The sequence below is a fragment of the Meles meles genome, chromosome 4, assembly GCF_922984935.1.
Source record: "Meles meles chromosome 4, mMelMel3.1 paternal haplotype, whole genome shotgun sequence".
Classification (NCBI taxonomy): Eukaryota; Metazoa; Chordata; class Mammalia; order Carnivora; family Mustelidae; genus Meles; species Meles meles.
This window is the reverse complement of record NC_060069.1, coordinates 32851493-32866162: the sequence shown is the minus strand read 5'-3', so window position 1 is coordinate 32866162 and position 14670 is coordinate 32851493. Positions and strand designations below refer to the sequence as shown.

The 14670-nt window shown below is 46.3% G+C and overlaps 1 protein-coding gene across 3 annotated transcripts in view; it reads right to left on the bottom strand.

Annotated features, from left to right (window-relative positions):
* The window catches only part of TRANK1 (tetratricopeptide repeat and ankyrin repeat containing 1), a 100479-nt gene that overhangs the window by 73172 nt on the left and 12637 nt on the right, over positions 1 to 14670 (bottom strand). For 2 of the 3 annotated variants that reach the window (XM_046003231.1, XM_046003230.1), the window contains exons 2-3: positions 6730 to 6861; positions 2021 to 2147 (exon numbers count right to left, since the gene is read on the bottom strand). In XM_046003231.1, the coding sequence (XP_045859187.1) occupies positions 2021 to 2147; positions 6730 to 6861 (259 nt within the window). Of the gene's footprint in view, positions 1 to 2020; positions 2148 to 6729; positions 6862 to 6979; positions 7709 to 14670 lie in introns of those variants that run through there. The other variant, XM_046003232.1, reaches the window with a different exon arrangement.

Here is a 14670-nt window from a genome sequence, read left to right as displayed (position 1 = left end):
CCATGTAGTGTGTCCCCACAGTCCACAGCCCCAGAAGTCTAAACCCCTTTCCTTTGTCCGACCCAGCTCCACAGTTTTGTTTTTTTTTTTTTTTTTTTTTTTTTTGCTCTTTAGTAAAAGAGCTCTAGGAGCGCGGCTCTGTCAGTTTTAAGCCCGACTCTTGATTTCGGCTCAGCTCATTAACTCAGGGTCATGGGATCGAGCCTCTAGTAGAGCTCCGCGGTCAGTGCCGAGTCTGCTTGTCCCTATCTCTCTGCTCCTCCCCCCCGCCCTGTCTCTCTCTATCCCTAAAATAAATAAATAAAATCTTTTTTAAAAATGTATATAGGCTCTCAGGCCTACCTGCTTCTCTTGGGGTCTTTCTAGAAAAACACCTGTGTCGTGTAAAAATTAACAGGAAATAAAATTTGGTTTTTCTCCTGTTAATTTGTCTCTTGCCAGTCATATTCGCAGGGTCCCAGCCACCGAACCAAAAGAAGACAGAAGCACTTTTCCTCCCCTACAGAGGACATCTTGGGGAAGACAGGAGGTGGGAAACAATGGGGAAAGAAGGAGGCACCCAGGAGTAAGAATGGGGGGTGGGTCCTGGTCACTGTGCTGCTGGGGACTGTGCAGGTCCGGCCCCTCACGGAAGTCTGTCCAGCGCTTGAGGGATGTGCGCATGTCCCAACTCCTCTCCCCGCTCCAGTTGGGGGATGGGGGAAATCCTAACACGCCTCTGGGGAGATTTCCTCAGGAATGCTTTCCCATTTTCAAAATTATTCAATAATTCCTAAAGTATCCACCCTCCAATAGAAGACGCTTAAGGTAAAATAGACAAATCCCTCCCTCGAGGATGTTGAATCCAGAATCTGTAGGTCAAAGCCCCTCTCCACTTACCACTGTTCTGCTTCTAGCAACTGTACACAAAATGCAGACCCCTGAGAAAATAATGCAAACTCCTATTTACCGAGTGCCAACAACTTGAACCCAGGTCTCTTAATCCCTGAAGCAACTCTAGGATTCAGATAGCATCTCCCTCAACTGCTGGGAAAAGGAAGCCTTAAAGAGGGAAAAGGAGCTCCTCCCAGCTGCAGAAACCAGTCCCCGGCAGAGCGCTGGGGAGAAAGGGCTGTGCTCTTCCCACCTTGGGGCCTCACTATACATGGTCTATATCACTAATGTGATATTTAGTTGTATGGGCCTCCAGCGGCTTCTGAATGACAACTCTGTTATGGTGTCTGATTCTGCTTTCCATCATCTCCCCAACTGGAAAGTGAGTTACTCAAGAACTGGGATGGTGTCATCCTGTCCTTTTGTTTGCCACGAGGTGCGAAGAACAATGTGGAGGCGCCTTGCAGAGTGGGCAGGGACAGCATTCCAGCTGAGAACAAACTATCAAATGGTCATTCATTAACCTTTGCTAACTAACACCATAGAGGGGCTGACTGGCCTCCCAAACCTCCTCGGTCCCTCCAACGGGGCTGATTTCCACGTAAGAAGTTCTTCCTGAAGAATCCAGAAAGCTGTGTCCCCCCAGCAACAAAGCATTGCTAAAGCGAAACTTGCAAACATCAAAGAGCACTTCAGCCTCCCAACCATGATGTAACTACATCAGAACAAGCTCCCCCGACAAGGACATTTCCACATGTGGCCACCAGCGTTGCTAGTCTTCTCCCGATGGGCTTCCCATGCCCTATGGGCATGTGTCTACAGTGCAAAGAGTTGAATGCAAAACTCTTCTCACGTTTCCATTTTATTATTTTATTGTTTTTTAAAGATTTTTTTATTTGTTTGACAGAGACATAGTGAGAGAGGGAACACAGGCAGGGGGAGTGGGAGAGGGAGAAGCAGGCTTCCTGCTGAGCAGGGACCCTGAGGCAGGGCTCCATCCCAGGACCTTGGGACCAGGACCTGAGCCAAAGGCAGACACTTAACAACAGAGCCACCCAGGTGCCCCTCAACGTTCACATTTGAAAAAGAAGGGAGGAGAGAAGGTGGATGAAGGAAAGATAGGCAGGGCTCCCAGCTGTCACCATACCTTCACGTAGGTTGGATCCCACTGGAGACATTCCTTGGCTGCCACGAAGGCCTCATTCCATTTCCCAAGGCTATAAAATGCATTGGATTTATTGCAAAGCAGCACAGCCAGCTCCCTGGGGGGAACCCTGTCAGAAAGAACAGACCGGTGGTCAGGAAAGCTACCTTTCCGCAAAGACAGAAAACCACCCTTGAAGACCACAGTGCTGGGCCTGGATGCCACCATCGCCAGTTAACGTCCCAATTTACACTTATTACGCCTGGTCCCCCAGCCTCCTCGAAAACCCAGGGCATTTGCAAAGTGTAAGTCTGTCCTTCCACCCTCCCACATCCTCTGCTCCTTTTCAGGACAAATGTTTTCTCAACACCTCGGTTCTACCTCTGCCTGATCTCCACAAATTTTTTCATTGTTTTAGAGACCACTTTGGTGAAGATACTGTGAAAATAGGGACCATCCTAAGGATGGAGAGGATGGGAGTTCCCACAGAGCCTCAGCAGAGTCCAGACATTGACTGGGGCAGTGTGGGGTGAGCTCCTCCACGTGCATGTCCACGCTGGATGGATGCAGAGCTTCTCACAGGAAAGGCCTTTCAGAACATGGGACCGCACCGTCCGCACGGACCTACTATGACAGGTGCAGGATGAGCACCATTGTAGTGAAGGGCCAGAGTGCAAAAGGGGATCTTTCACCCTGGGGCTAATCCGCACTGTCCAATATGGTAGCCACTGACCATGTGAAGCTATTCATATTTAATTTAATTTAATTTAATTTAAATGAAATTTAAAATTCAGTCCTTTAGCTGTATTAGCCACATTCTAAGTACTTGATAGCCACATTCTATATTACAGAAATCTTCATCATCAGAAAAGGTCCTATCAGATGGGGCTGGCCCAAGTACTTGAAGGTCATAAATCAAGTTCCCAAAGTGTTCCATAAAACATGTTCTATCTTCCTACTCTACAATAACTGGTTCAAATTTAGAACTGTAGGAAGTGTGTCAGGGCATTGTGAGCCAGGATAGCACCCCTGCCCACACCTTCTACTTCAGCATTCATCCCCTGCCGCAGGAGGCATGATTCCAAGTGAGGTCTGCACCCCTGAACTTGGTCAGCCCTCAGAAGAATGGGCTGTGGGTAGGAGGTCTGTGAAAGCCCTGGGAGCAGAGTCCATGGGCAGGAACTCCAGAGTCCTGGTACCCATGGAGTGGACCAAAGGGGAGGAAAGACTCTGGGTGGGTAAAGCCCGTGGCCCCACAGACTCCTGTTTGGGTGGTGGGCGCAGATGGAGGGGAGCCACAGGACAGCCCTCTAAAGCATGTCATGGCAGGTCCCTCTTGCCTGGGTCTAGGCATAATATGATCACGTTGGTGCCAAACCACATCAAAATTTGAAGACAAATGCAAAGTGTACCATGCTGTGTTAAAGCCCAGGTGTCATTGAATTCAAGCCATGTGTGTGGGGAAAAAACAGGCCTATACTTCTTTTTTATTGACTATTTTAATTGCAAAAGCACTGCAAATCACTATAGAAAAGTTAGGTGATGCGGATAAGCATAAATAAAAAGCAAACTAAAAATCAGCTCTACTGCTGCCTCATCTTCAGTGTTTAGCGTTTCCGGCTTCTGTCAATAGCCACCATTCCCTCTAGGTGAAGGGACGAGGGCCCATAAGCACAGGAAGGGGCAGTGGGGCAGCCAGGGGTCACTGGCAAGGAAACTATCCCTGCAGGTGTCCAGCCCACAGACCCTGAGGCCCAGCCAGCCATCCCCAGCTGCAGTGAGCACCAGCTGCCACTAGGGGCTCCCAGTGCCCTCTTCTCCAGATTTGCCCTCAACTTAATGGGAGCTGCCCTCTCCCCAGGAAGTTATGCCCCTGCTGTGGACTCAGTTGTGCCCCTCCATCCATATGTTGAAGCCCTGCCCGCCAGTGTGATGGTATTTGGAAATGGGGCCTTTGGGGAGGTAATTAGGTTTAACTGAGGTCATGAAGAGGGGCCCTTGTAATAATATTAGTGCCCTTATATGAAGAGACCCAGAGAACCTCCTCTCTCCCTCTTTCTCTCTCTCTCTCTCTCTCTCCACCCTGTGAGGACACAGTGAGAAGGTAGCCACCTGCAAGCCAGGAAGAGAGCTCTCACCAGAAACTCAATTGGCCGGCACCTTGATTTCAGACTTACCAGCCTCCGGAACTTCGAGAAATAACTTCCTGTTGTTGACTCTGCCCAGTCAATGGCATTTTGTTATGGCAGCCTAAGATGACTAATACAACTCCACTCCTTAGGACAACTCCTAAGGGCCAGACAGCCTACAACAGATGGCTGACTGACATGAGAATCAAAAGGTCAGCTCCCTTGCCCCAAAGTGGGACCAGCTGTGCAGTACAGCTCATGCTCCAGAATGCCGCAGGGCATGAGGCTGAAGCTGCCCCCAGGTGATACACCATCCCTGCCTGGAGCCTTCCCCTACCCCATCCTGCTTCCCTCTGTCTCCTGCTCCTGAGAGCACTTGCACCTAAATCCCTATGTCATCTTTCAGGTGCAGGAAGGCAGACAGCAGCTGGGTCAGGAAGCTCATGAAAGACAATACACAAGGGTCCAGACAGAAGTCCCATTAGTGGCCCCACAGTGTGGGGTCGGTCCACAGCCATAACCACTGCACAGTATATCCTCTTTAAGAAAGGCAGATGCTGGGGCACCTGGGTGGCTCAGTGGGTTACAGCCTCTGCCTTCAGCTCAGGTCATGATCCCAGGGTCCTGGGATCGAGCCCCGCATCGGGCTCTCTTCTCAGCGGGAGTCTGCTTCCTCCTCTCTCTCTCTCTGCCTGCCTCTCTGCCTACTTGTGATCTCTGTCTGTCAAATAAATAAATAAAAATCTTAAAAAAAAAAGAAAGGCAGATGCTGTTGGCGCCTGGGTGGCTCAATCGGTTAAGCATCTGCCTTTGGCTCAGGTCATGATCCTGGGGTCCAGGAATCGAGCCCCATGTAGGGTTCTCTGCTCAGACAGGAATCTGTTTCTCCCTCCACCCCTCTCCACTTGTGTTCTTTCGCTCACTCTCTCAAATAAATAAATTCTTTTAAAAAAGAAAGAAAGAAAGTCAGTCAGGTGCCTTGCACTCTGGGCCCAGCCTTGACACCGTTCTGATCTGAGCCAGAAAAGGCAGAATTACAGGCCCAAACCAATGACACTCAACTCACATCAGCTAGCGTGTAGACACCAAAGTGATAGAAGGTAAGAAGTGGAAGGAGTGATTCTGTGATTTCATTTGGTAGCATTTCCTAGCACAAGTTCAGGCTGCATGCCCCCCCCACAAATGACAACCTCTATTGCAGCTGTTCCCAAAGCCTGGTGTGGGAACCTCTGGGGTTTCCTAGTGGGATTTCAGGTGGTCTGCAAGGTCAAAGACTTTCACCATAGTACAGACTGAATCGTGTTTCCTAAATAACATTACCTTTTATTGGAAAAAACAAAAACAAAAACCCTTTGCAGATGTGATCAATTTCTAGATCTTGGGGGGAGATTATCCTGGGTTAGGATTCAATCACAAGGGTCCCTGTCAGAGCGAGACAGGGGGAGACATGATACCAAACAGGAGACCATGATACAACACAAAAGCCCGCTGTAAGGATGCACTTTGAACATGAAGGAAGGTGCCACAAGCCAAGGCGTACGGACAGCCACGCAAAGCAGAAAGAGGCAAGGAAATGGATTTTCCTCTGCACAAGAACAGCCCTGCCAACACCTCACTTTTAGCTTTGCGAGACTCATTTCAGACTTTCAACCTCCAAAACTGTAAGATAATAAATATATACTATGTTAAGTCACTACATTGTAGTAATTGGGTACAGTGGTAACAATGAACAAGGACATTATGTGCCTTTTTCATACATTCTCTCACATGTATTCCAGGAATCTACCAGGGGCTACACGACGTGTGATGGTATCCCAAAGAACTGAACGCGAAGCAGATAGGAGACGTCAGATGTCTTCTATTGAGAAAGAGCTCCGCGAAAAGGAAAAATGAGCTACTACTCTTCTCACAAAGCTTCTGGTTTTGGAAAATCTACTTATTTTTCATCAAAATACGTGACTGAGTTTGACATGGAATGAGTTTCTTATTGAAATTTTAAGTAGGTGATTGAATACATATTTCAAACTTATCTCGGGTTTAAGTTCAAATCCAGGCTATACTGGTCGCTTCAGCTTACATAAACAAAAGCTCTTAGAGGTCCTCCATAATTGTTCAGCATGTGATGGTACTGAAATGTTTGGGTACAGGTCGACTTGAAGCTGAAGGGCAGGGGAAGAGATGAGCCTGAGCTCCCCTGAGGTATGCACTGTTGCGGGGAGGGGGGACGGCCCAGAGAACCAGGAAAACAAAATAAATGACAGAAGGGGAGGTTGGGGCCTTGAATCATCCCAGGAACGCTGATTCCCATCACCAGACAAAAGGCGAAGTTGTGCAACTGCCCCTGTGTTTCACTTTCTATTTCCCCATTACTTAGTATTCTCCGTGCAGTTTCTGAGCTCCCAGTACAGAGCAGATACATAACATAGGAAGTGGGAGGGGGGAGGGGGGAGAAGAAAACAGAAACTAGGCGGTGTGATAAGGAAAGGGAAGAAAACCTAAGTGACAGAGGGAGTTTCCATTTACTGAAAAAAAGTACACAAACAAAACCCAGAACCAAAGGTGGGGGTGAATCCCAGCACTTACCCCCACTGGTATAACTGTAGGAGGATCTGGATGGCTTCATCGTACTTTCTGATGGCCAGGGAGAAGTTGCCGTTCTTCAGGACCTGGTTGCCAGACTCTTTCAGCAGCTGGGCGTAAGCTGTGGGGTCCATCCTGCGAGGAGACGACGGAGATAAGGCTCGCTGCCTGGCCCGGTGTGGGGCCGTCTCCCCTCACATCTGCATTGCTTAGGAGTCTACAGAAGCCTTCTGTGTGCTCTGGCCCCACCCACCTGCCCAGAGCACATCCTGACAACGCCCCTCACCACCAGGGGACCAGACAGAGCTTCTGATGAGACCATTTCTTCCTCAGTTCTTTTCTGACATGGGAGGCAGCAGCCAGAGCCGTCCCATGGACTCTGTGTTAATGATCAGCCAGGCCCTGAGGGGAGAGGAGGCTGCCAAGCACGAGACAAGTCACACCTCGCCGGTAGTGTGCTCCCCAGAAGTGGCAGCTATCCCCCAAACGGGCTCTATTGCTCCTTTCTCATTTACCCATACAGCCAGGAGGAGACTTCTTCCCCGTGGTTCAGATGAGGAAACTGAGGCTCGCGGAGGGTCAAGTCACTCTGCCCAAGCATCTATCTGCTAATGGCATTCCCTGGTTCTGACCTCATGTCCAAGTTTCTGCGCGTGACACCTGCACCACATCACCCACCAGTACCAAAACTCAGTGGGTGGTCCTTCCATTCTCTTGGGAAGGGGAAAAGAGAGGGGAAGGCCAGTTCTAAAGACCTCCGTATACGAGGGGCTAGGACACAACCACTGTCTCTCCTTTCTCCTTCCTTCCTAAAACACTGTAAAATAAGCCTCAGAGTATTTGTCCCTCAGATTGCTTCTTGCAGGTCATGACTTTTGTCTTACTCTTTCTGTAGCCTCACAGACTAGCATATAACAGGCACTTAAATATTTGTGGCGTAACAGGGGCACCCGGGTGGCTCAGTGGATTAAGCCTCTGCCTTCGGCTCAGGTCCATGATCCCAGGGTCCTGGGGTGGAGCCCCACATCAGGCTCTCTGCTCAGCAGGGAGCCTGCTTCTCCTTCTCTCTGCCTGCCTCTCTGCCGACTTCTGCCTACTTGTGATTTCTCTCTGTGTCAAATAAATAAAATCTTTAAAAAAATCTATTTGTGGCGTAACAGATGTGAAGGCGGGACCCAGAAGGTAGCCTGTTCCTGATTCTCTCTGGGATAGCCTGGGGAGTCGGAGACAAGTGCCCAGGGCCCTACCTGCCCATGGAGCCCAGGAGTGTTTGCTGGGCAAAGGTAGTAGAAAGGAGGGTATCTAGGGAAGCCTTGAGAAGCAGCGCCAAGCAGAGAAAATCTGGGACTCAGAAGAGATGCCCCTTAGGATCTCCTCCTCCCAGGGTGGGTGATGGGGAAGGGGAGTCTGAAATATGAATGAGGATAATTCAGGGGTTTGCATGGGCCATATACCTGGGAGTGAGGGGTCATACAATCTATGGGAGAGGGTTATTATTGACTTTAGGTAATGACTCTTTTTGTTTTTATCACTTTAAATCTTGGTGAGGGGTTTGGGGATGGGGAAAGCAGATCCAACCAGATGTAAGTGGTGCCCTACTTTAAACCCGTATGAGCTTATCAAGGATGGGGTTTTGAAACGGCGTTGTGTCCCTCAGCCAGAACTGAATCTGAATGAGGCTCATGGTTCCTAAACAAGTCAGAGTACAAAATTCCACCTCCACCTGCCATTAAATAACCTCTCAATTGCATGACTCGAATTTACACAAGATGACTGAGTTGCACATGAAAAAATGTTCAAGAGTTGATTGGCTACAGATAAAAGTATGTTTCTCTTCTGAGTGTTGTCAGCTGTCTGTCCAGTTTTTTACACTGGCCACGACCAAACAACTAGGAAAAAGAAATCACCATTAACAACTAACAAAGATTAGTGTGCCTCTTTTGGGCTCCCTGCTCAGCAGGGAGCCTGCTTCTCCCTCTCCCTCTGCCACTCCCCCTTCTTGTGCTCTCCTACTCTCTCCCTCCCTCTCTCTCTCAAATAAATTTAAAAATACAATCTTTTAAAAAATAATATGCCTCTTTTAATTTTTTTTATGACATAATCTCTATGCTCAAGGTAGAGCTTGAACTCATGACCCCAAGGTCAAGATTCCCATACTCTACCATCTGAAGCAGCCTAACACCCGAATATCCCTCTTTTAGAAATACCTTTCCACTGCAAGAAAAGGCTGAATTTATCCTAAATGTGTAAGGCCCTAAACACAAAATCCACACAGAAATACAAGTAATTTCTAAGTACGTGGAGAGTGGACAAGCAGGGTCTGCCTCACTGGTGAGCAAAGAAATGAAGAATTACAACAGCAACGTATTACTGGAAAATACTTCCAAAAATTACCCCTAATTTTGGGGGCTGTTATAAGCTGCTTACAGGGGAAATATACCGCATTGTGGATAGATTTAGACTCCTGGATGTTTGCCACAGTGAAAAAGTGGAAATAATCCTAAATATCCTATAACTCATAATGGATTTGAATCAGTTATAGAATAGCCATATGGTAGAACACCACAGAGCTATTTCAAAAATCACGTTGTAAAAGAATATTTAATGTTGGCTAAGTTAGTAAATAAAAAGTACATAATTAGGTGTATAATCTCAAATTGAAATTTTTTAAGGATTTTATTTATTTAGTTAAGAGAGAGTGAGAGAGAGAGAACCCAAGCAGGGGTAGGGCAAAGGGAGAGGGAAAAGCAGACTCCCCACTGAGCAGGAAGCCCAATGCAGGGCTCGATCCCAGGACTCCCAGATCATGACCTGAGCCAAAGGTAGACACTTAACCAACTGAACCACCCAAGCACTCCCCAAATTGAATTTTAAACACATATAATATATTGAAAATATGCCAAAATGTTAACTAACAGCCACACCATTGGGATTAGGCAGGTTTTTAATTTTCTTTCTTATGCTTTTCTGAATTTTCAACTGCTCGACAATGGACAACATTAATAATCAGAACATAAATGTTATTAAAATGAAGAACTCAATTGAAGAACTCTTTAAGGGCTTAATTGAAGAACTCAAACCCAAAACATTTCCACTGTATTTACAAATACAATAAAAACTATCCAAGTCAGAATTTGGGACTTTTTCATACTCCTCTAGACACCAAGAGTGAGTTCTTCATGTTAGGTGAGCAAACATCAAAGGCATCCCTTCACTTGTTTCTGCTTTGTCTTGGTAAAATCACGTCACAGGAAATAGGCGATTGCCAACCACCCAGAAAGGTTTTTGCTTCTTAATAGGATTTACTGGCAGTCACATTCTTATTATAGGGAAGAATGCTTTACATCTCTTCCTTAGAACACAGAGGACTCGGTTTTCGAAACTTTTCTTTTTTTAACAACTGGTCCGTCTATTTATAAGATGAAATTGTTGAATACAAGTGGTAATGACAATGTGCTTGACGGCCAATAGGTACTGAGCACCTACTACGTGCTTTATGTCAATCATCCCACTCTATTCCTACGAGAAAGCCCATGAAGTAGTCATGATTGTCCCCTCTTGACATACAGGAAAACCAGGGCTACTTGCCACAGTTACCTAGAAGGCGGAGGCGCTAAAATTCAAACCCAGATGGTGTGAATTTAAACAATACCCTGGGAGCACTTGGGTCACTCCATCTGTTATGTGTCTGCCTTTGGCTCAGGTCATGATCCCAGGGTCCTGGGATGGAGCCCCGTATCGGGCTCTCGGGCTCCCTGCTCAGTGGGAAGCTGGCTTCTCCCTGTCCCAATTCCCCTGCTTGTGTTGCCTCTCTCGCGTTCTCTCTCTGTCAAATAAATAAAATATTTTAAAATAATAAATAAACAAACAAACTATACTCTGAAAGGCCAAGACAGAGGCTCACAGGTCAGCACCCAGTCAGTCCCCATGGCATGTGATGATTTGGCTGGTACCCAGCACTCACTTCCAATTTTGTTGGTGGTATGAAAGCTAAGAGTAGACATGGTTTCACAGCTGTGTTGCTGGCTTTCAGTCACTTTCGCTGTGTCCCTATCAGAATTCGGGGTCCGGTTAGGGGGAGGCCTCATGCCCAAGGAAGTCAGAAGCAAGAAAAACACAAATGCACTCAGTAGATTTCGAAACAAGAGACACGGACTGAGCAGACTCAGGTTGTTCAGTTTCAGATCGTTGTGGCTTTTATTGCTTTTGTATAAACACATGAACTTCTATAACCGACTTATGGGAATAGAGCGAAACCTGCAAATGGGTGGGGTTGAGGCCACTAAAATGGACAAGGGAGGCTTCACTTTCATACATCATCTGAGTGCTACTCGAAATCTTCATAGAAAATTCACTTTCCTTGTTTTGAGGGCTTTTTCCTCCTTTTTTATTAAAATCCTTTCAAAGACCCCAAAAGCTGTCAATGATCTAAGATGAACTCTGGAATCCTGGGGATAGAGATAGTTCCAAACTGAGACCAGGGAGAACAGTTCTGAGAACTGACTCCTTCTTACTCCCCGCATGAGAGAAGGCAGCCAAAGACGGTATGGGATTAAAAATTCAAAGTCAGGAGGCACCTGGTGGCTCAGTTAAGCACCTGACTCTTGGTTACAGCTCAGGTCTTGATCTCAGGGTTGTGAGTTCAAGCCCCATGTCAGGTTCTGTGCTGAGCAGGGAGCCTACTTAAAGAAAGAAAAGAAAAGAAAAGAAAGGAAAAGGAAAGAAAAGAGAAATCCAAAGTCAGAACTCATTCTGGGGACTCCAGATTGTTTTCTTTGCCTTTCTTTCTTTTTCCTGAGGGAATGGGTATAAACGCGGAAGAAGCGTAGAGGTTTTCTTAAGACACTCACATTTTTTTCGAAAGACCTGTGGAAAAGTATGAAGTGTTGGGCCCAAGCTTTTCCTACCTGGGTGTTTTAAATAGAACAAGAAAGATCAGACCATTGTGTTGCCTCCCCTCCCCCAATCTCAGCTGTCTCACCAGCCTGCCCTAACCCACCAAAGCCCAGGTCAGTGGCCTACCATAAACCCTGGGTTGTCCCAATCTAGCCTGTTCCCTTAATCCACCAACTTTAAATTATTCCACCTCAATTTATAGCCTCATTTACCCCCAACTACATGTACGCCAAAGTCAAGATGGTGATTTGAAAACCAGTTGCCTAGTCCAGCTCCAAACTGCCCTTGTAAAATGTATATCCTAAAAGCCATATTTCCAACAAAAAAGTAAACACCATAAGTAACTATCTTCCTAATATGTAGGGTCTCTTGATTGCTTTTAGATCTATGCCCCTTTTGATGAAATTTTCACTTACCCAACATACTTCTGCCTCTCAAGAGGATCTAGAACTTTCAGATACTCCAACTTTAATAGAGACACGGAATTTACCCTGTGCTGGGCACTGTCCTGGGCATCAGGGGTTTGATGGTGAAAGGACCACCACTATCCCACCTTCAAGAAGTGTACTGTCTGTGGGAGATGGACATTAAATAAATAATCACACAAATATTATAGCTGATGGAATTTTCTTCTGGAGCAGAAAAAGTAGAGGGTATAAGAAAGCACGTAAAAGGAGAATATAACTTTAGAATGTGGGGGCAAACAGGTCTCTCTTGAAAGTGACATTTAAGCCAAGATCCAAAAAATGAGTAGTTGGCCCAGTGAAGAGTAGGGCAAGGGGAACGGTATATGCAAAGTTCCTGAGCTTCACAGTTCAAGAAGTGCCACAGGGTCGGGGACAGAAGTAAGGCTGGGGAGGCAGTAATGGCTGCCAAGAGATGGACAACATGGAACCATGAAGGCCATCCGAGGGCTCTAGAATTCATCTTAAATGCAACTGGGAAAGCAGCACTGTCCATTACAACTTTCTATGATGATGGGAATCTTCTGCTCTGTACTATCAATACAGTAGCCACTAGCCACATGTGGCTATTACACCTTTGAAATGTGACCAGTCCAACTGAAGAACTGAGTTGTTTATTTAATTTTCACCAACTTTAATGAATAGTCACAGGTGACCCGTGGCTGCCATGCTGGACAGTACAGAGTTAGAGGGTTAATAAACAGAGGTAGAGGGGATTAATAAACACTAACTGCCTCATGCTGGCTGCAGGCAAGATGGAGAGAAATTGGCCACTATAAGACACAGTCAGGAGGCAGACAGACTTCACGGGACGAAATCACCGGGAAAGTCAACACCAAAGTTTTAGTCAAACCTGACCTTGCATTACAGAAATAGAAGCTCCGGTTTCAAACATAAGTACATGTAATGCTGAATTATCTTCTACACACACACAGCCTAGCCCCTGAGGAGAGCCATTCTGAGGACGCTGAATCAGATGGTACCTGCTCTGTGAAGCACACAATTTAGGGAAATACACAAAGCCTAAAGATGGGTCATCTGTGACAATCGGGGTCGTAGCACATAGAAATATATTCTGTGGGGGAAAAAAAGAAGTACCTAGAGAAAATTTTCTCTACCACTTTAAAATGTTTTTATAGGGGCATCTGAATGGCTCAGTCAGTTAAGCGTCTGCCTTCGGCTCAGATTATGATCCCAGAGTCCTGGGATAGAGCCTCAAGTCAGGTTCCCTCTCAGTGGAAGGATTGCTTCTCCATCTCCTTCTGTCGCTCCCCCTGTTTGTGCTCTTTTGCTCCCTTTAATAAATGAATAAATTTTTTAAAAAATAAATAAAACATTTTTTATAAAACTTACTAATTTTTAAAGGATGATACTAATGTGAGAGCAGCAGAACAAAATAGAATACCCAGAAACAAATATATACTATGAAAGAATTCCACGTGTGATAAAGATGACTTTTTAATGGATAGGAAAAGAATGAATCAGTTTGGTACAACGGGCTGTATATCTGGAACGTGGTAGGCCAAACAGGAAACACACACACCCCTCGCAAAAATGTCTGTGCCCCAAAGCCCAGAACCTGTGAAGGCAAAAGGGGCTCTGTAGATGTAATTAAGATTACAGGCCTTTGGACAAGGATATCATCCTGGATTCCCTGGGAGAGCACAGCCTGATCATACAACACTGAAAAGCAGAAAACCTTCTCTGGCTGGAGTCAAGAAGATGCTAGAAGAAGGCAGGAGAGATGCAGCAGAAAATGTGAAACTCGAGAACCTCCAGACTCATCACTGACTGCCTCGACGATGGAGAGGAGGCAATTTCAAGAGGAAGGCAGGTGGCCCTGGAACCTGAGGCCCCTGAGTGACAGTCAGTGAGGGCCCAGGGCCCTCAACGCTACTGCTGCAAGGAGCTGGGTGCTGCCAGCTCCCAGCTGGCATGAGTGAATGAGCCTAGAAGGCACTTCTACACAGACCCTCCCAGTAAGAGCCCAGCCAGCCAACACCTTGACTTCAGCCTTGTGGAACCTGCCCAGTTAACCCAGACTTCTGACCTCCCAACTGTGACCCAATTCATTTATGTGGCCACTAAGACTGTGGTCATTTTTTATGGTAGCAACAGAAAACCAATACAGATTGTGTAATAAAAGGCACAGCAACATACAGAACCTTAAAAATAGTACGATGAGCAAAAGAAGCCAGACTCCAAAGAATGTCTACTGTGTGGTTCCGCTTGGATGAAGTTCTAGAACTGGCAAATCTAAGAAAGCAGAACAGTGGTTGCCTAGGGAGGGAAGGCTATTGACTGGAAAGGGGAATGATTGCACTTTCGGGGAGAATGAGAATGTTCTATATTAAAGCTCACTGAACAGTACACTTAAAATCTGCACCTTTCATTACTTGCAAATATCTCACTTTTTAAAAAACCATTGAGAGAAAGAAACCATAAAGGCAGTGAGAGAAAATGTAGGTACAAATTTTAGATCATCTGCAACAGCTCTAGGAGGAAATTTGAGAATACTGAACCAAGTGACACATACATACAGCCTCTGACCCAGCAATTCCATTTCTGGAAACCAGTCTTACAG